Raw genomic sequence first — 23,397 nt, 5'->3', positions numbered from 1 at the left:
TTCCACTTTACTTTCAGGTAGTAAGCAATAGCACACATTAGTGTAAATTTTTTACATATCTATATTTTAGTAATGAGGAGAAGAGTGTATATATTATAAGAGTCACATATACGTATTAAAAGAAGAGATAGAAATTATAAAAAACATTACTGTTCTACATATTATCAAATATTTCTTGTTGAATATCATGTAAATCGATAACATCATTATTCGTAATGGGGTATGGTGGAAGTGGTGGATTTTGACGAGGACAGCCTCTGTACATACAACGTGGTGAAATATTCAAAGTACACATTCCCGGACTAGAGCATCCGTTATATGGTTGATTTCCTCCATCAATAGTTCCAAATTAAACCTAAAAAATGAATACATAAAATGATATAATAATTGAACCAAACAGGAATCATCATCTGTCATAAATATATTAATTCTTACTGTTTGAACTGGTAGGTAATCTCCACGTGCATTTTGAGGGCTTCTTCTATGACAGAATTTATAGCACTGTCAGAATACACAGGATAATTATTAGGCGAATGAAATAAATGAAATGACATCAAAAAATAATACTGAACTGTTAAACAGCGTAAAGGAATTCCATTTTGATCCCTTCTTGAATTCCAATTCCACAGTTTTAATATAATGACATCTTCTACACGGTTTGGAGCCAACCAGAATTGAGTGGTCTTACGGATTATGCTTGGGAGACTTTGTGTATTAGCGATTTCAACAATGACAGTTGGCCAAGGATTACCCTATAAACCATTATAAATTAGGATTGATCTTTGTATATTCAATAAAATAATTCAAGAAACAATACCTGAGCATCACACGAGTTTGCAGCCGGTTTAGGAAGTTGTTTTGGTGTATATGAAGCATCCGATTGTTTACTAAATAAATCCCCTGGATCTACATCCTGGAGTAGAAGAACAAGCTGAATACAACAGAGTTAGATTTAATATAAAAATATATCTTCACAAACGAAACACTGAATTACAGTACATACTTGTTGATCCAGTATTACTAACTTGGTTTTGACGTGGTACATTTGATAAAGCATTTAAAAATTGTCTAGTAAATTCACCATGAGCAACCTCGTGATCACGATTTGGCAACTCGACTATGACCACAGTTCCATCTCGATATTCCCAGAATTTTGATGCATTCGCGCGTTCACATTTTTTTTTGAACTTTTCTTAACTTACATCCTCCACAAGGATAAGAGGGAGTCTAATAAAATGGAACAAATTCTAGCATGAACAGTAAGAATCGCACTTATGTAGTGTTATGACATTACCTAGTATTTTCGCCAATAATTTTGTAATTTCCATCGATCCACCATTTTTTCTCTCTTTCATCAGCTTTGTCGATAATGACTTCTTCCACATTAGCTTCGATGATTTCAATGCACTCCCGAAGTGCAAACTCATCCGCATCTTGATAATCTTGATCAGATAAAGAAGTCACTGAGCTTCTACGAGAACTTTGAGAAGAAACAGTAATAGTCTCGAATTCTGTTGTAAACATTTTTAGAGAATCAAAGGTATAGTAGATAGTTAACTAGCTATTATTGCTGATCTAAACGTGTTTTTATATATAATTAGTTCCTTTATTTGTTTTAACTGAAAAAAATGAGACAAGAGAAAGAAGGGAACTCGTGGTCATATAAATACTGGCCTATTATGACGAAATGTGGTGTGATCATCTGAAATATGAATGATCTGTACGACATATGAGTGAACGGATATTACTAGCTTCACCGAATGTAAACAATACAAACTTTCAGTGGGACTTCACTATAATTTATTTTTTAAACTGCATGTCTCGATTGTCTTATATACTGACGGCCATTTTATTTTAGCCATGATTGGACAAATGAAACAGTGTAGAAATACAATCAATTATTTTGCTTAATTTTTGTATAACTCCGAATAAAATTATGGTCAAAAAAATAATAGTAAATCGCAAAAGCATTTATTATTTGAGTTCTCAATAAGATCCAATTCTCGATGATTTGGAATGACTATGTTGGGATTCTTGTAACACCACATATCTTAAAACAATCAAATTCTTTTCGCAAAGTTCTTTTTTGATCTAATCACACACCTTACGTTAAGGAAAAGTTGGCCAGATTTAACGAACATTAATAACGGCATAACGGCTAGAGTTAATAGTTAATACCTATTTTAAAGGGGCGTCCTTAACGTACAGTGGGGATGTACAATTTTAACGTACAAACTGGCCTGAATTTAGGAGTTATGCACTTGCACGTGATAGCGTTAACGTTAATTCCGGCCAAAAAATTATATAAATACATTTTTATTCTAAGATAAATATGAAATATAATATTAATAATTAAAAAAAAAAGAACAAATAGTGTAGTACATCAATTGCTTTTGAAATTCTTCTTGTGAAAATACTTTATATGTTGCTCATGCTTAAATTTTATTGGTTTGATTAATGTTGATCATCGCGTGATAATAACATGAAAACTGAAAACCAGATTTCCTGTGATGACGTATGAAATCAGGGGTCACACTAAATTGAAAACAGCGATAAAACAAACCGTAAAACTACAATTATGGCTAAAGGGGTGAAAATATAATGAAAAGCACCAAGAATCAAAAAAGTATGCCCTTCTTTTTCTTTTTTTTTCCTTTGTTAGTTTTGGTTTTCTTATGGGTTTCCTCAATTTTCAGGGGTTTTTGATCTTCTTTAACTCCACGAATAATGCCATCTGGAAGAGAAAAGAAAGTTACGTAAAATCATGGTAAACACAACCAAGACTTGTATACATACAATACTCGACTTCAAAAATAGTCCCAGCTTCATCAACATTCCACGCCAATTCGCCAGTCCATGGCTTCGTTACTGCCTCATCTAAAGTATCTCCAAGTGGCCACAATACGCCAGTCATTGTATCTAATATAAAAAGACGACCATAGCAATTTAGGAAAATTATTCCATGCTCACGCACTCCAATGAGTATAATATGATTGAAACCATACTCTTGAACTTCATTAACATAATCTTCAAGATTTGATCCCGGTTTAATACAATTAAGATTTGATACTTCGCAAGGCCCATGGTTAATATAAGATGCAAAAAGATTATGTTCATATTCATTTGCAATCACTTCAATTACCATTGGTGAACTGTTGCAGCTCCTACAAGATTCATTTAGTCCGCCACCTTCTGCTGGCATTTTATGCATGGGTTCCAGACTTCCGCCTTTTCTAACGTGAAAGTGAGGGTATACAAATCGACATGATCCCCATTTAGCCCTGTAGTGCTTCCCAATGCACTAATTCTGCACAATTCCCCCAGGGCCATGTGCAAGCTTCTGATTCTTGTTGCATTAGGACAGTATTCACTCGTTTCATTATTTTCATATTTTTCACCCTCGATTCTACAACCATATCTTTCGTTTCCTTCAACATGGTTGATAGAGCACTGTATAAATTAGGTTGGTTAAAAAACGAATTTTTTTTCTCTCCCTAACTGTCTATATAAATTACCTCAACGGTTTTAGGAAATCCTTCACAAGTTGTCTTATCTATTTTTTGGGAGGGTTGTTCAGCCATGTAGAAAAACTTATTATTGGTGCAAAAACATGTAGTGGCACAACACTAGCAAATCGGTTGTTGGTGCTATTTACTTTCTTTTCCTAGAAATCATAAAAAATGTTGTTAAATGTTGTAAAATATTCTGTTAGTTTTTTACATTAAGAGGAGAGAAATATTTTGTTAATTAAGACGAGTTATTATACAGAAAAAAAATTTATAATTACAATCAAATAATTCGAATCAATTAACTTATCATGCAGTAAAAAAATTTGATGACATTAGTACGCTTTTTATAGGCAAGGCTTCTGAGCACAGAGTAAAAAAAATTTAATGGTTTCACTTGTTAAGTTCCGTAGCAGCCCGTTATAATGACATCTTGATAATCGAAATAAAAACTTGATAAATCACGAATTTTTCGTCTTTATAAAGTTCATGTGAATTTTACTCAAGATTATAAATAATTAATATATAATGACTGCGACACAAAATTCTGATCCGGTGTCTTTTATAACTAAAATAGTTCATGTGAAACTGAAACATCTAAAATGCACAGAAAATTTCTTTGACGACCAAATTAAACATTTATTTTGTTAAAAAATCCTATCCCCGATGTGGGAAAACTTTATTAATATGTTTTTCGAATAAGAAAATGAAAAACGGATGAGATATTACTACTAGGGATGTAAAATTACCGTATTTTATAAAATTTATTGTTATATTACGGTAATTTTCTATAAGTTACGTTACATTAGGCGACATAAAGTTAAAAAATTGGTTCTCATATCCCGGCCGGGTCACCAGAGCGGGAATCTTTAAATTATTATTTTTTTTTCGTTAACCAATCAAATTGGTCTAAACTATATCACATGATAAATTAAATTTGTACGCATATCTGATAAATCGTAACACTATCTGCAATGTAAATGCCTAACATTTAACGAATAATAAAAAAAAAAGAATTTAAAAAAAACTACAATTAAACATGAGAAATAAACTTGTAATTAACTTGATATGTAAAATCTATCTATGACTTTTATTGAATTAACTATATTAATATAAATGTACATATGAAATCTTCCGTATTACATGATCGGATGAAAAAAAAATTTATTCTAAAAAAAAATAAAAAGCCGTGCGGCCGGGTTAAATTAAAGCAAATTTTGATATGAGAACCAATTTTTTAACTTTATATCGCCTTATGTTATTGTAACATAAAATTTTTTTTTTATCAAAATCTGAAGAAACAATAAATCCCAATAAAAAAATGATATAAATATAAATACTGTAATTCTGAATGAACAAAAATGCGACAAAGATTGCAGGAATATGTTAAAACTTGTATGATAAGATCATAAAAAAAGTTGCAGTAGGTTGAATCCGAAACTGTAAAACATGATAATAAGCTACTTTTTATTTGTTAATGTTTGTTATAAATTATAAACTTGGCCAAGATTAAGGTAATACTGACTGAATTGGTAAACATATCAATACATATCAATGTAATGTTACATTCAGTCCGTGAAACTTACAGTGTAAGTTACGTAACGTAACGTAACGTAACTATTAGCATCCCTATATATGACTCATGGATTCGTAAAGTTACGCTCTAAAGTTCACATATATAGTGACATATGTAAGTTTGTGCGACAAACGGAATTTCCCGCTCCGAAAATTCATATAATAAATTTGATGTAACTTTTAGTAATTTCTGCATCCCTTTTCTTTCTTCTCCCTTTTCATTTAACATGGCATGTTCAAAATTTTTTTCAGGAGATTTGCCAGAATTATTAAACGAAGTCATACAATATTTTCATTATGATTATAAAACATTACATTCATGCATATTAGTTAATAGATTATGGTGTCGTCTAGCAATTCCATTATTATGGGAAGATCCATTTTCAATTAAATTACCTAAAAATCATCATTTTATTGAAATTTATTTGCATAATTTAAGTGATGATGATAAAACAAGATTAAATGAATATGTAATCCATAATAACTTATTTCCTAATACAAATACTTTTTTTAATTATCCTAAATTTATTCAACGTTTAAATACACATAATGTTTATTATTCTATTAAAAAGTGGGCATCTACAATTGAAGAGGAACATTCCAGCTATTCACCTTCACAAATACCAAATTTTACAAAACTTATTTTTAAGTCATTATTTCTTATATTCATTAAAAATGAAGTAAATTTGCATAGTTTTAAAGTTATGGTTGATTATGAAGAATTTGAATATTTTGATGCGGCTGTTGAATTAATTTTACAAAATCCGAATTTCGTTCATAATATTAAAAATTTAACACTTGAATTTGATGAAATAACTGATAATGTAAGAAAATTTTTAGGATTTCTCAGCTCTAATTGTAATTCGATTTCATCATTTTATTTTATATTTTCATTTAAATATCATGAATATCCAAAAATTGAAGAAAATTTATCACAAATGATTAAGTTTCAAGAAAATCTTAAAAAGATTTTATTTCATCATAGTATTCCCCCTTTATATCTATTATTATCATTAAAAAATTCTAATTGTTCAAACACATTAAATACAATTATATTTCGTAATACTAACTTTAAAAATATAAATTTTTTAAGTGAAGTATTTAATCAATTGAATGTTTTAGAATCAATTCATATTATTTATTGTTTATCTTTAGATTCTAAATTTATTCAACAAATTAATAATATTACAAAACCATTTAAATTAAAATCTTTATTTTTGTGTCAAATGGATGAATTATTATTAGAATCGTTAATACAAAAATCTGGAAATTATTTAGAAAATTTTGGAATTAACAACTGTGAAATCCGACAATTAATACAATCACTTAAATTATATTGTAACAATATTAAATTATTATATTTTTCTATGGGACCAAATAATCAGAATATTAATTTAATATTGGATTTAATTAAAAATATGAGACAAAAACTTAATTATCTTATGATTGATTCCTTTGATTTCACTAATATTAATAAAAATATTGAAATTAGTTCAATTATATTAAAAAATTTAGGACAAATTCTTCCTTTTAAATTAGAATATTTGAATTTATGTCTTACAATTAATGAAAGTGATTTAGAAATATTCTTAAAAAATTCCCAAAATACTTTTATCAAAAAATTGTTAATTAAAGTAAAGTATGACAAGAATTATGGAAGTCAAGATATTTTACCCTATATAAAAGAATATATAATGAAAAAGAAAAGAGTTAAATATTTAGCTATTTTAGAATCTTTTCAATTTCGTGGTGAAGATTTGTTTATTTTGAAAGATAAAGCAAAGGAATTTCAATTACATGATATTCAAGTTCTGAATTATCATGATTTGGTTATTAATATTTATGATTTTATAAATAAAACTTATTAGTTATTGAGATTAATTCAAATATTGAAATTTTACTCTTAAGAATTTAAAATTCGTTTCCTTTATTAAAATATAACAACTTGAAATTTTTTAATATTAAGAAATAAGCATAATTGTCCGAAGCGTATGCGTAGGACACTCTCCAAACCATACATGTGTTGTTGTCTGTCCGCACACGTGTATGACCAATAAAATCTTAGGGTCAGGTGTAACCTTAAATTTGTTTGCGTATATAACACTTTTTATTTATGTCCCCTGATTTAAAATTTCTTAAAAATTTTTATGCCCCACAGTCCCTGATTTAAAATTTCTTAATATTTCTTAAAAGTTTTTTACGCCATTCAAAAAATAAATAAATTTTTTAATTTCTTATAATTTTTACATGCTTTTTGTGGTTTTTAATTTGTATTTTTTTTTAAAAAAATAAAATTATAATAAAAATAAATAAAAAATAAAAAAATAAAACAATTGATTTCATAAATAACACTAAATTATTGATATCGTTGTGTTGTTGATTTCTTACATTTTATAGTTTATAGTTTAAATTTATGAGCATGTGATTTATGGCGCTTTGGATGCATCAACGGTTACCGTTTCCTAGTAATATTTAAAAAATTTATTTATAATTAGAAAATATATAATCAAAAGAGTCTTTTAATAAGATTAAGTTTTCAACTACCTAGTGTAACCACGAAAAACGTCCCGAAATGGCTGGATTAAATGTGACGCACATTTGATTTTTCCTACTAAAAAATTTCTTCCCTAGCTTATTTTAATAACGAAACATTAGTATAAGCATCTAATTTAATATACTGTACCATATTTGTCATTTCGAGAATATTATAATCAACTAAAAGTTTCTTGGCTCTTCCTTTCGAAACTATTCAAAAAATATTATTTAGTTTTTTGATTAAAATGGGTTTTTTTGACATTCAAAACCCTAATTCAATTTATAAACTTCCTTTGGGCATATATAAAATATATTATACAACAAGATCAATTTTTTTTAAAACATTTACAGTAAGGTTTAAGTTACAAAAGGTGAACGTCATGAAATAAATTTAATGACCTGGCTGAAATTTTCAGATGGGACATCCGAATTGACCTGTTCACCGTATTTTCTCTTTTAGTCAACATCTAATTTCCTATTTTATTTTTAATTTTTTTTTTCGGAAAATCAACATCTTAGAAATGTTTCAATTATTATGATCGATGTGGCAATCATTTTATTATCATCATTTTTTGTACAGTGATTTTCTTAAAAAAAATCTTAATCTTAAAATATTGTAAAACTTGTTACAAGCAACTAATTTTGAAAAGAATGTTAATGTAAAAAATAAAAATAGTACACCCTTAAATCATCATTATATTACTTTAATAAAATCCCATTTTCTTTTTTTTTTTAATTTGTTTTATCAAATAAATTTTTAGCGACATAATGATCTTAATCATAATTTAAATGATGACCTATTTATATTACGAAATCTAATAGTCACGAAATTAGCCAGTATTATGGACCGACATCAAGAATTAGTGAAAAAAATTCCTATTTATAACCTGTATGAGCATGTGATTCTGTGAACATGTGATTTTGTTACATAGTAGCTCCTTTTTCGCTATATATGGCGCAATCTTAATATTGATCCATTCGCAACTTTCGCGTATTGTAATTAAACGTCTACATTACTGAGAATATAAAATTGTATTTTTTTAAAAAATAAAAAAATTTGGTTTGTTTCTTTAGATGAATATTATTAAAAATATAAAAATGGCTATTATGATAATCTCACATTATTATGGAGCTAAATGTATTAAAAAACTAAAAATTTGCAGAAAATATGAATCCTCTATCTATGGTAAAAAAATTTGCCAACTTGGTATCTAGGAAATTGAATAATGAAACTCTTAAAGATATATTATCCGAATTATACTTACATCACCAAATGTGCAATAATATCATTTTATCTAATAAAATTTCAATTGAATTATTTGAAACAATTTTAATTAATACTATCAGAAAGCACTTTCTCTTCAAGAAAAAACAAAAATTTGTTGATAATATTTGAATTGTTCACTAAATTAGTTGATGCTGAAAATTTTTTAAAAAGTGATTAATATGGAAGAGTCATATAAATAACACTTATTACTGTATTTTACAATAATTATCATTGTAAATTATTTTGTTTATTTTTTTAAATGCAAATTAAATAAAATTTATTATTTAAATTATTATTTCATAATACCTTAATAAAATAATAATTTTAATTTGATTAATTGTTCTATTTTACTTATAATTAACATTTACAAAATTCATTGGTGGTAACATAGGAATAAAGATTAGGAAAGTTAATTTAGGCTGAATTATTTTTACCTATAATGTTGATGTTGGAGTTGCCTAGGATTATATGTTTAACCAACGAATGAAATAACCGAGTTCAACTATCTAGAGGTTGGAACCGGTTAAGCTTAACCGGTTAATTAACCGGTTAAAACGGTTAACCGGTTAAAACATTTGTTAACCGGTTAAAAAACAATTCTTAACCGGTTAAATTAACCGGTTAAAATGCTAAAAATATTTGTAATTCTGGCCATAATTCACAGTGCCGGCCAGAATTATAAATCACGGGACTTCGGATAAAAGTTTAGCCACCAGTTAAAAGGGCGTCCTTAACGTACAGTAGGGGTGTACAATATTAACGTACAAACTGGCCCGAGTTTAGGAGTTATGCACTTGCACGTGATAGAGTTAACGTTAACTCCGGCCAGTTCGTACATTAATATCGTACACCCACTGTACATTAAGGAATCCCCCAGTTAAAATACCAACGGACCAGGTGGTGGAATTTTTTGTGTTATATAAAATTCATAATGCGGGCCGAAATTCATAGTGCCGGCCAGACAATTTTGGTCTGAATTTCGTCTTTCAGCTAGAGTTTCGTTTCGATAGTTAGAGTTTTGGTCTGGCCTAATTTTGGCCGGGATTAAAAATATATTTGATACTAATCCTGGCCGAATTTTAATGCTGACTAGGATTGAGTTTTAACCGGTTAAAGGTTTGGTTAACCGGTTATTAACCGGTTAAGACTTTTTGGACCGGTTCCAACCTCTACAACTATCATAGCTACATTTAGTCACGGTCAAAATCACGTGAATTACATGTCTTAATGATTACGCTGGGGAAATAAAATTATTAATAAAATTATTGCATCAGATGTAGATTAATACTTTGACATACGTCACTTGTCACATAAAATTGAGTTATAATTAACCATTAAAAATTACCAGTCTTAATAAAATTTTATTATCAAAATGCATAATTCAAAATATCAAATTAACACTCCATTAAATGGTAAAATTAGTTACCAGTCTTACTAAAATTTTATTATCAACCAAATTTATCATAAAAAATGCATAATACAAAATAACAAGTAAAAATTACAAGATTTTTAAGTAAATTTTACAATAAACAATTTCACATTATAGTCAAGTACGTAAGTATTAAATTTTCATAATATGTGTAATATTGTTAAATTCTTTTGATCTATTAATAATTAAATTTAATTTCAAATCTTTGTCCATTGAGTTTATTACTTGTAAATGCAGTAATCTTATTTGGACCAAAAGATAATCCAAAGTTAATGCTTCTGTTGTCAAGATTTGCATCTAATAATAAAGATTTAATTGTATTAATTATCCATTTCCATTAAAAAAAATTATGGTTTCTAAAACTTACCAGGAAGATCAGCGTTTAATACTCCAAGTAATTCCATTCCTGGTTCATCAAAATATATTACAGATTCTTCGTTTACACAATAAACTTCAAATTTTGCATGTGTTTGACCTGATTCAGGTTTAAAATTAAAAGTGAAGGTCTGATCTGGTGAAACCTTAGTGCCTCGTTCGACCAAAGAAATAAATTTAGAAATTTTTCCATCAGAAGTCTTCCTACTATCTTCCTTCCAATTTGAGGCAAATTTAAAACCATAAGTATGTTTAAGAATAGTTGAAGTAATATTTTTATTTCCTAATTTATTTGAATTTATAAGTGATAGTCCATAATCCATCGCTCCACGTGAAATTGCAGTTGATGGATGTTCAGTAGTTGAAATAATTTTCACGGTATGACGGAATTCTTGTTTAATTCTTCTTTGCAAATATTTATTCTCACTGAAACCTCCAACTAAAAATATTGCTGAGCAAGTTTCTTTATTATTTGAAAGTTGGATGTGTATTAAACGAATAATTCTATCAATAACAGTATCAAACATTTTTTTTATGTCATTATATTTAATATCAATCAACCAGTTAATTTCTTCCATAATTTCTCTTGTTTTTTTACTGGCATTCTGCAGTAAAGATGGAAAACTTTCCTCAACATCTAGCGTATAATAAAATTCCTTATTATCTGCCGCAAAAGTCTTCTTTATATGTTGACAGATATTATAAATAATGAGCGGTCCTGATTGACAGAGAAAATCTGTTCTTGATAATATTAATAGTGGATCAATCCCATATTTTTCATGTAAAAATGTAATTAATTCTTTATCAATCAATATACTTCCACAGAAATCTCTAACGCGAGTGGTAATTTCGCTTAATTGTAATGGATTATTCTCAACCAACTTTTGAGTAATTTCGCTTAATTGTAATGGATTGTTTTCAACAAACTCGTGAGTAGTTATATCAATAGTACTTTCGCCGCAGTCGACGATAATAAATGGCTCTATAATATTTAAATGACAATTAATTAAATAATTCTTTTAAAGTAGTTTAAATAAATAATTACAATCTTACCTCCTGTAGATAAGTTATATTTCTGTAATTCATTTTTTATACAATAAATTGCTGCAGCCTCAGCTGTAATAAAAAGATAAAAAAATAAATAAAAAAAAATGAATTTGAATAATTATTAATTTTCTTTTTTTTTTTCTTGAAACTTACATTCTGTAATAAATTGTATCTTTTCCGAAGATTTATTTCTAACGAGTTTTGCATCATGTACACGTTCTCTCATAATAGCTTCGTCTTTTTCTAAATACTCCATAGAAACAGTAAGAACCAATAATACATTTTCAAAGTATTTAATATTTGGATAACTTGCAATTGTATTTTTTATATCCTTAGAGATTTCAATTAAATAAGTAAATAATTTAATTAATATTAACGTTACGATAATTCAGATAAGACACATTACCTTTCCAATATTTCTAAGCGGATCATTGATATGTAGATAAGAATTTGATTGTGAATTACTATCCGATAAGTTACCCAAATGTAATTTATATAATTCAACAATTTTGAGATAATTACTAAATTGAGTATCGCAACATAACGTTTTATATGCATTTTGCTTATGGATTATATTGTTTTGCTTATACGAATAACTTTGGAATATTCCTATTCCTTGATTTCCAACATTATGAAAAGAGCGTGCGTAGGAAGATGATCCAAAATCCAACCCAACCACGACTTGAATATCGGAATAAATCCCGGATTTTTCTGTATCTTTTCCTAAACCTTAAAAATTGCATAAACAAAATTATTTTAATGTTTAATCAAATTGATAATTTTGAAATTCATTATTTACTTACTTAATGAGTATATAGAGGAATTATCACTATTTATATTATTATTATTTAAAGATAAGATTATTTGATTATTATTAATATTATGATTTTTTTGTTCATGATTATCTTTTTTGATTAAAGAAGGTTCGCATTTTTCTTTATGTACTTTATTATCATCAACTTTATTTAAATTTTTTATTCCTAAACTATTTCGAATATGTTTAGAAATTATTTCAAGTTGTTTTAATTGTTGTAATTCTTCACTTTTTTGATTTTCTAAATCTTTAATATTTTGTTCAAGTTTTTCATATTGATTTTCACTTTTTTGAAGTTTTTCAAGTTGCTTGTCTTTTTCTTGAAGTTTTTCTTTTAAAATTTGAATTTCTTTTTGAAGGTTTTGATTTTCACTTTTTTGAAGTTTTTCAAGTTGTTTGTCTCTTTCTTGAAGTTTTTCTTTTAAAGTTTGAATTTCTTGTTGAATGTTTTGATTTTTTTGTTTAAGATTTTGATTTTCTTCTACTAGATGAGCACATTGTTCTTTTAAATCATTAAAATCTTCTATAAGTCTTGCAATAACTTCTGCTGTTGTCATTATTATTTTCAACTTTTTTCTTCTTTTTCGTATAATTAGTCAATCAAAAAATAATTAATTAATCAAAATCACATACTGTACATGTAACTTTCTTTTATAACAAAAAATGATTAAGTATGAAAAATGAGTAACATTGTATACCAAACATCATGTGATTCTTTTCTAACCTTTTTAGGGCATCTAAAAAAAAATAATGAAATAAAAATGATGTAAAATTTTATTATGTAAGAAATAAATTGTTTTAAATAATATTGTTCATATTATTCATATTATTCGAAAAAAAAGTATTATGTAATTCCAATAATATATTACACATCCACTACATTATTAATACATGGGAAGAAACCCTTGCTTTTAATTGTTTAATGAACAAATATAAAAGATTTTTTTTTTTCTTTTCGAACTTTCACACTTTCACAGATTTCATTGTGATGTTAATTTTGTCGGCTCGGGCATAGATCGTATTGAATTATAAACGATAATAAAATATTGTTCCCATGATTCAATTGATTCATTGTGTATTAAAAGTAATGTAACCATGAATAAATTTATGTTTTGAAACCTGTTGTCATCTGCTATGAAATATTACAAAAAGTGACGGTTCGTGTGCATTTCTACAAAGAATTTGCTGAAGTTGTGATGACACATGTTATTATATTATTGAGTCAAGTTGGTGTAAAATATCAACATGAAGTCGTCATAGTTGAGTGCATGAGTAATTGAGTAATGTATTCTCATTATGGAAAATACCATCATTTTGTGATGCTGAAAAATTTTATATCGCTATATAATTCCATTTAATTGGTATAGAACAAATTAATTTAGGGTTATTGTCAACCTAACCTGTTTATTATAAATAAAAATAAATTTTTAACATATAACATGTGCACAATATTTGTATTTTAAACGTCGCTTCTTGTCATACTTTCATGAGGCTAAAGATGACATTAGATTATTCTTTCAATAAATTCGTGTATAACGAATGAATAACGTGTCATGATTTTACAATGTTTATGACGAAAAGATACTTAATTTTCGCCTAAATCAATATACGGTATTAAGTATTTTTATAATTTGAATAAATTTATTAAAATTATTTAATTACAAACTAAGAATTTTGTAAAACATTTACTACTCTAGTCTTAGTGTTTAAATAATCCAAGATAAATAAATGATAATAATTTAAAATATAAAAAAAAATATTGTGTATATATATATATATGATTTGATTTATCACAAGTCAATTTTAAAATCCATCTAAAGATAAAAAAAATAACAAATTATAAATTAATTATTTGCTTTATTAAGAAATTTATTTTTTAAAAAACTTACCATCAGGAATTTCCAGTTCATCTTGTTCTTTTGAATGAAGATTTGGATTATTATATACTTCATCATCATCCGTAAGAGATACTGCAAGTAAATAGAATTAAAATAGGTTAAAATTGTTAATTGTTTGATATTACGTAAAATTTTCACCTACCATCGACATGTTGTTGAGTTATTTCTTTTTCATCATCTAAATTTTAAATAAAAGTCGTGTTTAATAAATGAAATTGTTATAGCAATTTTATTTGTTAGTAATTTACTTACTATCTGAGTTTATTTGCAACTTTTTAAATAATTTAGATAATTTTTTACAACTATCTAAAAATTAAGATATAGAATTAATATATAAATCAATCTCGATTTGATAATAATTAAAATATATTACCTCTAAAAATAGTAATTACTTTTGATGATTTGTTACTATTCTGCTCATTTGATTTATTAAAATCGTCAACTAAAATAAAAAATCAATTATTAAACATCATTATATGATAATTCAATGCTGTAATGTTAATATATACTTACTATTGTTAGGAATGTTAAAATCATACAATTTACTATGAAACACTATTATTGGATAAATTAAAGTATTTTAAAAACTAAATTATTATAATAATCAAAAAATGGTAGAAATTATTATTTATATGGTTATACCTTCTTGTTCTTCTATTATAATAAAAAAGATAACATTAATATTGTAATTTAAAATAAATACACTTCATTAATAAAATATTATACACTTATACCTTCTGTTGCATTTTTTGGTTCAGGTAGATTTCCAAAGTTGTGAATTTTACTTGTAAATGAACTGCTACTCGTATAATTTTCTTCTACTTTATTCATTTCTAAATTATCCATTTCCGATTTGAGTAATTCATCTGACATATTTTGATAATATAAACTAATTTTTTGTATTTTATTACAAAGTGTATTAACGTCAGGTCTTTTTAATGGATCAGCATCCCAACATTCTTTCATTAAATTTTTATATTCTAATGGAGTTCCTGGCACAATTTTTGGCCTTATACCGTTAATAATATTCATTGCAATATCATTTTCATGTTCATAATTTATAAATGGTGGTTGTCCAGATGAAATTTCCCACATAAGAATTGCAATACTATAAATATCAGATGCAAAAGTATATTCTCTTCCAACAATAACTTCGGGTGCTATGTAAGGTAGATTTCCATATATACTTGTTGAAGATTTATCAGCAGGTCCACAAAATCCAAGATCACCAATATACCAGTAATCATTATATTGTGAATATAATATATTTCCAGAATGTAAATCTCTATGCACTGCTTTCTCTTCATGAATATAATAAAGTGCAAGAGTTATTAAATCAATAATTTTCATTCTATCTTTCCATGTAAGTTGATTATGTTTTTGTTGTAAATATTTTCTTAAATCTATGTCCATTTTCGCCATTACAAGCATATAATTTCCATTTGATGGATTTTGCGTTAAACCATAACATCGAACAACATCTGCCCATTTATTACTTATAGTTAAATGTGATTTAGCCTAATAGACAATAAATTGTAAAAATACTAGCATTAATACAAAAATTGCACTAATTTTATAAAATATAGAATATAATTATACAAACCTCTTCAAACCAACTTTGATTTGCACTTTCAACATTTTCTAATTTTTTAAGCACTGTACTATAATTTTTATATCTCGTTAATTGTTTTTTCTCAGAATCCCATTCATAATACGCTCCACCAATCCAATTTGCTGTATAAATTTCAGAAAATCCACCTTTTGTTAAATATTTAATATTTTTTAAATTACTATATGGGATCCATTCAACTATATTCTCTGGTCCAAGTGATTCCATTTGACATTTCTGTATTAAATTATCAATAACATCATTTTCAGATGTCCAATTTGAAAAATCTTCTTTTAAATAATTTTGAACACAATATTCACAATATAATGTAGCTAAACATTCTAGGTTACAATTTTCACAAATTCTTCTTGCACCATCATTATCTATAACTTTATCTCGATCATAACTTTTAGTTATTATTCTTATTGCATAAGTTTTTTCATCATTTGTAAGAATTTTATCAGCAAGGACTGTTTGTTTGTAAAATTCAAATTGTTTGTGTATATCATTGTGAATACTAATATCACATAATGTAAATGCCCTAGTATTTGTTGCATTAATTAATTCATATCGAAGAGTGGACATAATGTAATCAATAAGAAAGAATGAATAAATGAATTATTTTAAGTTCGTTCATTTGAACTCCGTGATAAATTAGTAAAATGCAAAGTTGATCAAACTTCATGTTGTGTCCACATAAATTTTGTGTAGTATTTTACGCCAGTTTTATGTTTCATAACAAAAAAAGTAACTAGTTTTTTTTTATATTTAGTATGATAATTTAAAAATTAATAAATTACTTATTTAATTTTTATTTTTATTTTTATATATATATTTTTTTTTCAGCGAATACGATTTATATTTAACAAATTTGATTGTCATATTAAATGAATAGATATGTATCCTTGATTATATTGATTAATATTAAATAAATTGATAAACAAAAATTAATGATTGTTATTATAGATTATTAATTTACTTAAAAATCAATATATAAACATGATTGATAAAAAGTCAATTTTCTTTAGTTATTTTCAATTGAATTTATTTTTAATAAACAACGTGGTGAATAATGAACATTCAATTTATTATTTCTACTAAAAAAATAATAACTAAGCAAAGAATTTCTGTAGAATTATAATTACTTTTTTTAAAGAATCGCAAATATAGGTTTGGAATAAAATATATGGTTTTAATAAAAAGATATGTCATGGGTTTTCATGTTACACGATTCAAATTATTTATATGGAGACTATTCTAAACTTCTTTCGTGTCACGCGAACGATTTCGCGCGCAGCATCTATTTTCGTTAATGATCAGCAACTTCTAGTTCTAGACTTCTAGCCAATCAAATTCAGAGCTTGTTTGTCAGACAGAATTTTAATCGGCTAGAGATTGATCAAATTATGGAAATAATTTTACGCAGGGAGGTGGGGTTGCACTACCCAGCGTAACCTGAAAAAAATGTCACGAAATGGCCGGCATTACGCAACTACATGGTACGGATAGTGCTAAACAAATTTCTTAGTCCCCCAGATACTTATGAAAAATGGAAACCAGGAAGGGTGTGACGGCCGTGATGCCGGTGATGAAAATATCACGTGATTTTTCGTGACATCAGTTACGCTGAGAAAATCGGGTTGCCCATTGCCCCCATTCACCCCAGTCGCGCCATCCCATTATTATATGGTGAATTTGCCGATCGTTAATCACGTGATATCATAAATTTCGTTTAACTTACCTAGAAAAAATGGTAGCCGGATAGGTTTGCTGGTTACACGTGATTCGGAAACTGATTTCCGGTTACATTAATTACAAATTGATTATAAATCAATTTTTTACCTTTTTACTTTTTCATCAATATCTCGTCAGACACGTCACTATAAACCCTTTTCTTATTTTTCTAATTTCACTAATGTCAAACCAAGAAAATAGAACTTGTAAAGGATGTCATGTTCGTCAAAGCAATGAAAATTTTCTAAATGATAAAGGTGTTGCTTTAAAAAAATGTTTGCACTGCCGAGATAAACTTAAAATTGCTCGTTTAAAAAAAATGCTGAACAATCTGACGCAATAATTAATTATTCAGATATTACTGAAACTATATACAACCATTTAATTTCTCTAAATGATACTAATGAACTTTATTTCAGAAAAAGATGAGTCAAATAAAGAAAACCTTGAAATTGAAGTTAACAATCATGTAATAACACTTATTTCGGAAGGTGATGGCTATTCATGGGTTTATCGGAATAAAAATCAAAAAAAAGACTCTCTTCATATATTATATTATTGCAATTGTCGAATTGAGCTTGGAAAATGGCAAGTAAAGCATCCTATATTAGATAAACAAAGAGACACATCTACCTATTTAGAACGGTACCATTGTGAGGGAACAATAAATATAGAGATCTTATCAAAACTGGACTTAATCAAAGTTAAATATTCTCATAAAATGTTACATCCACGACTAAGGCATGTTAATACTACGTATGAAATTAAAAGATTTATCCAGGATAATCTTAATTGTCCTGTTTCAGAAATTTGGCGCCAAATTCGAGAAAATCAAATTATTGGACATGAAAACATAACAGTTCAACAGACCTATTATTGGTGGTCTATTCAATCTCGTAAGGCATACTGCTGTGACACCAATCCTTTATTATCAGCAAAATGTTTGCTAGAAGAGTTTAACCAAGAAATTATAGTAAATAATCTTAATACTTCTGCGCCCGCTCTTGGATTTTTAACAGAATTGTTTTACAAATTGATTTACTATAATTTTGAAGCAATTGAAATCGATGCAACTTATGGTACCAATAATTTGGCATGGGAATTATATGCTATTATGGGTGTTATAGATGGTACTGGATTTCCTCTTAGCTATCTTATAATTTCAGTTGGAAAAAATCGAAATATAACAGGGATTCTTACTCAGTGGATGCAAGCTTTAAAAGAACGAAACCTGAGAAACTTTCCTTTTATTTTAACTGATAAAGATTTCTCAGAAATCAATGCAGCACAAACAGTATGGCCTGAAGCACGTTTACAATTATGTGTTTGGCATTTAAGACGGGCTATTAAGCAACGTTTATCATCTAATAAAATTGGTACATATTATTCTTATAATCCAAAAGTTGCACATGAAGAATGTTCATCAATTGATCCTAGTTGGGGAATTATTAATAATTCAAATTTGGTATTTTGCCCTTTAAAGTTACGAAAAACTGTAATTAGCATCGTTGAAAATCATTCAAATCGTCATATGTTGTTACTGAAACATGATGGCACCTTTATTACAAATGCAGACGAAATTTGGAAAGAGTGTGTTAAAGAAATGATAGAATTTTGTAAAGAAAATGAATTACTTCAATTATGGGTTTACTTGTGGAGAGAATGGTATTCAAAAGAAAAGTGGAATTTATGGGCAAGAGCGGCTAATAAAAACATTAGCCATATTAAAACTACAATGATTGTCACATTGGCGACATATTAAACATGATCACTTATACAAATTTCACAAGCCCAGAGTTGATCATTTATGTTTTATTCTTGTTAAAAAAGTAATCAGCCAACAATTATATCGAATTCAATTATTTCAACAAGGTCGCCATTCAGTACCATGGCGGAAAGAGTTTAAAAAAGAATGGAAGCAACATGAAAAAAAAACTACACAATTAAATGGCAAATATTTTACAGATTCAACAAAATGGATATGTGCATGTCCTGCATATATTCAAAGCCGTTTTTTTTTTGTGTAAACATCTAGTTAATTCTGTTCAAAAAGTTGATGCAATATTCTTCAAAAAAGTAAGTGACAATTTGACGGCCTGAATGAAAAATTATTTCTTGGGATATTGAAAATCAAGAATGGAAAGGGTTCCCATATATAAAAAACCAGTCCAATCCTTCAGTTAATGGATATTTAGCTTGGGTTAAAAAGCAAAAGAATCCACTCTATCAATTAAAATATGAACAAGATAAAAATTAATTTGCATTTATTTTTGTATTTGTTAAATAATTTATCATTTTTCATTTAATTTATTTTATACCAAAGAAAAATTATTTCGTTGAATTTTTATCATCATTATTAAACATTACAGAAACAGGTTAAATAGCGGCTTTGTAGCCACTACACATCTACTATATATATATTAAAAAGTAGTAGGTGTACCGCTATTTTATAGTAAATATAGTGTAGTGATGCAGTACTTCCATAGTTAGTATATAGAAAATTAGTATAAATGTAAATTTACCATAATGTAAACATATAGTAGCGATGTAACAAATTAACATAAATGTATGGTAATTATAAGTTCTAATAAAAGTAATTGTGCAGTAAATACAACTTTTATTTGTAGTAATTATGTAGTAAAATATAGTACATTTGCAGTAAGTATAGTACATTTGTGGTAAACATATAGTACATTTATGGTAAATATATAGTACATTTGCATTAAATATATACTCAATTGTAGCAATTAAATAATTTTATCCTCAAATATAAGTAGTTCCGAGCGATAGCTCTTCCAATAAATCACATGATGTGTTTTTACGACATACCAAAAAAATTATGAATTAAACACTGACAACATTAAGCAAACCTTCAAGGATAAATCGCGCTTCAATCCTTTATGTTTCGAATTTTCAAATCGAAAATCGAAACTTACCATATCAGCATATCCAAGTCCCAAAGTCGAAAACCGATATCTACAAAAAAAAGAGAGAAATTAATGTCCTAAAAAATAAAAGAAAAAGAACGGTTAGTACTGTTCATATAATAAAAAAATAAAAAAAAAACTCCAAAAAATTCGTACTTACGAATCTTTGAAGTTTCTGTATTTCGGAAGCCCACCAGAGAGCCGAACCTATAAAAAAAAAGAATAAAAACGGTTAGTACCGTTCATATAATAAAAAAATAAAAAAAAAACTCCAAAAAATTCGTACTTACGAATCTTTGGAGTTTCTATATTTCGGAAGCTCACCCGAGAGCCGAACCTAAAAAAGAAGAAAGAACGGTTATTAGTAACCGTTCATTAATAAAATTAAAAAAAAAACAAAAAAAAAACCAAGATTCGTACTTACTTACGAATCTTGGTTTTCCGTTCTTTGGAACTCGTAAGCCTTCCCGAACCTATAAAAAAAATACAAGAACGGTTAGTAAACCGTTCGTAATAATACAAAAATACAAAAATAAAAAAAAGTAAAGATTCCTTACGAATCTTTGGGGTTTTCCATTCTTCGTAACTCGGAAGCCAACCTGAACCTAAAATAATAAAGAAAAAAAACGGTTATTAGTAACCGTTCATTAATATCACAAAAAAAAATAAAAGAATAAAACCAAGATTCGTACTTACGAATCTTGGCTTTTTCCGTTCTTCGGAACTCGAAAGCCCACGATCCTAAAAAAAGAAGAAAAGAACGGTTATTAGTAACCGCTCATAATATTAAAAAAAAAATAAAAAAAAAACCAAGATGAATCTTGGCTTTTTTCCATCCTTCGGAAGTTCATCCCCTTTCGTTTTCCCCTTTCGTTTTCCCTTTCTTTTTCGTTTTCCTTTTCCTTATCATTTTTACCCTATCCCTTTCGTTTTCCCCTTTCCCTCTCATTTTTCGCTTTCTTTCGTTTTTCGCTTCTCCTTTTGTTTCTTTTCCCTTTCATTTTTCGCTTCCCCTCTCGTTTTCACTTCCCCTTTCATTTTCACTTTCCCTTTCGTTTTCTCTTGCCCTTTATTTCCTGCGAAACCTATATGGAAAACAAGAACGGTTAGTAAACCGTTCATAATATTAAAAAAACTACTACGAAGAAGATTACACCATCATTTGATACACTCAACTTTCGGTATAATAACCATATTCCATATATCCGTTATTTGTTTTTCTGTTACATTCTTTTGCTTCATTATTCTCGTTGCGTCATTTATTATTTCTTTTATTTTTTTCACATAAATACCTGCAAGTAAAAGAAAGAAAAGAAACGTTAAAATATTTCTAAAATAAAAAAAAAACTGACTTCCCCTCCCATTTACCTTATTATCCAAAGTCCGGTGTGTAGTTTTGACCGGTATTCTGGGAAGGGAAAGATGAAGCCACACTAAAATTTTAAAAAAAAATAAAAAAAAAAATTTTTTTTTTCCGCGCCTATAGAGCCAAAGGACGAGGAAAGGAAGGAATAAAAGTTTAAAACAGAATGCATAAGATTCTTTTTTAAACTTTTGATATGCGTAACGGCCATAACGCGTGATGTAGATATTCGACCAGCATGAACTGGCAGTTTTATTGTTAATATCACGTGATAAATGATATACAATTGATCGTACAATTGGAGAATACAGTATGTATGATCTTAAAAATTTTTTTTAGTTAAAATTTTTTTTCCAATATAGATGCAATTAAAAGTCTAATATAATATTTTATTTATATATTGTACAAAACAATTTACAATGAAATTAATAAAATTATACTTTAAAAATAAAATATTGAATATTACGTGATCAATTCATTACTATTTACTACTGCCAGTTTGATCTTAAAAATTTAAACTAAACTTTTTTAAGCAACTCCCTTTATTCGCCCTTTCTCATTCCTTTGTTTTATCCTTCTTCCCTTCCTTCATTCTTATAAAAAAAATTTTTTTTTATTTATTTTTTTTACGGTTTTTAACTGTCATATTTTTATTTATAAAAAAATAAACCATTTTTCTTCCTTTATCCTTTCCTCCTCTCGTATTTATCGTATTTATTTAAAAAAGCCCATGAAAAAAAAATTTCAAATTCTATAATGAAACGCTATAACATTTCAATTTTTTCTTCTTTTGCTAGGTGTATTTCATTTTCTGGGTGTACATTTTGTAAGTTTTCAAAAAAAATTTTTTCTTTAATTTATTTTAATAAATGGTCACCACTAACAGTTCATTTTTTCCTTTTTTTTTTAGACAAACTTTTGAGTCTTTGGATGCGTTGGAATTCAGTACTAGGCAAGGGTTTTTTTATTATCTTTTTTATTTATAGTCATAGTATTAAGGCTAATGGAATTTTTATCTTTTTTTTTAGACAGGTCTGGATGCGTAAATCTCAGTAAAATTCAGAAAATTTTTTTTAGACAGGTCTAGAATGTGGATTTTGGTAGGAAATGGTGAAATTGAAAATTTTCTTAGATGAGTATAGAACATGGATTTCAAGATTTGAACATTTTCTAATGTTCATCTTTTCTTTTTCTTTCAGTAAACAGTCCTAGACGCGTGAATTTGTTATAAGAATTCTTTTAGAATGATCTGGACATAGAATTATGGTGAGAAATTAAATTTTTTTTTAAATTTTATTTATTCAAATTTTCTAATGTT

General features: G+C 27.3%; 5 protein-coding genes across 5 annotated transcripts; 1 reads left to right on the top strand and 4 right to left on the bottom strand.

The window, feature by feature from the left end:
- Positions 1-154: 154 nt before the first annotated feature.
- OCT59_009785 (uncharacterized protein) lies at positions 155-1,524 on the bottom strand (the record flags this gene model as incomplete). Its single annotated transcript, XM_066132600.1, has 6 exons — positions 155-257; positions 436-752; positions 818-931; positions 1,026-1,117; positions 1,199-1,227; positions 1,295-1,524. The coding sequence occupies 6 exons, from the start codon at positions 1,522-1,524 to the stop codon at positions 155-157; spliced, it is 885 nt and encodes a 294-aa protein (XP_066000228.1).
- Positions 1,525-2,618: 1,094 nt separating this feature from the next.
- OCT59_009784 (uncharacterized protein) lies at positions 2,619-3,581 on the bottom strand (the record flags this gene model as incomplete). Its single annotated transcript, XM_025327895.1, has 4 exons — positions 2,619-2,734; positions 2,797-3,233; positions 3,314-3,450; positions 3,516-3,581. The coding sequence occupies 4 exons, from the start codon at positions 3,579-3,581 to the stop codon at positions 2,619-2,621; spliced, it is 756 nt and encodes a 251-aa protein (XP_025169016.1).
- A 1,727-nt stretch (positions 3,582-5,308) lies between these two features.
- On the top strand, positions 5,309-6,949 carry OCT59_009783 (uncharacterized protein; the record flags this gene model as incomplete). The annotated part of the gene is made up of 1 exon (XM_025327894.1): positions 5,309-6,949. The coding sequence occupies one exon, from the start codon at positions 5,309-5,311 to the stop codon at positions 6,947-6,949; it is 1,641 nt and encodes a 546-aa protein (XP_025169015.1).
- A 3,358-nt stretch (positions 6,950-10,307) lies between these two features.
- Positions 10,308-13,161, bottom strand: OCT59_009782 (uncharacterized protein). Its single transcript, XM_025321385.2, has 6 exons — positions 12,538-13,161; positions 12,141-12,463; positions 11,888-12,065; positions 11,741-11,803; positions 10,680-11,669; positions 10,308-10,609 (listed from the first exon to the last, which is right to left on the bottom strand). The coding sequence occupies exons 1-6, from the start codon at positions 13,103-13,105 to the stop codon at positions 10,491-10,493; spliced, it is 2,241 nt and encodes a 746-aa protein (XP_025169014.2). The 5' UTR covers positions 13,106-13,161; the 3' UTR covers positions 10,308-10,490.
- A 1,190-nt stretch (positions 13,162-14,351) lies between these two features.
- Positions 14,352-15,277, bottom strand: OCT59_009781 (uncharacterized protein; the record flags this gene model as incomplete). Its single annotated transcript, XM_066132599.1, has 8 exons — positions 14,352-14,362; positions 14,438-14,518; positions 14,589-14,624; positions 14,699-14,752; positions 14,820-14,888; positions 14,960-15,001; positions 15,089-15,100; positions 15,181-15,277. The coding sequence occupies 8 exons, from the start codon at positions 15,275-15,277 to the stop codon at positions 14,352-14,354; spliced, it is 402 nt and encodes a 133-aa protein (XP_066000227.1).
- Between the last annotated feature and the right edge of the window lie 8,120 nt (positions 15,278-23,397).

This window comes from Rhizophagus irregularis, chromosome 18 (assembly GCF_026210795.1).
Source record: "Rhizophagus irregularis chromosome 18, complete sequence".
Taxonomy (NCBI): domain Eukaryota; kingdom Fungi; phylum Glomeromycota; class Glomeromycetes; order Glomerales; family Glomeraceae; genus Rhizophagus; species Rhizophagus irregularis.
This window is presented reverse-complemented; position numbering and strand designations above follow the sequence as displayed.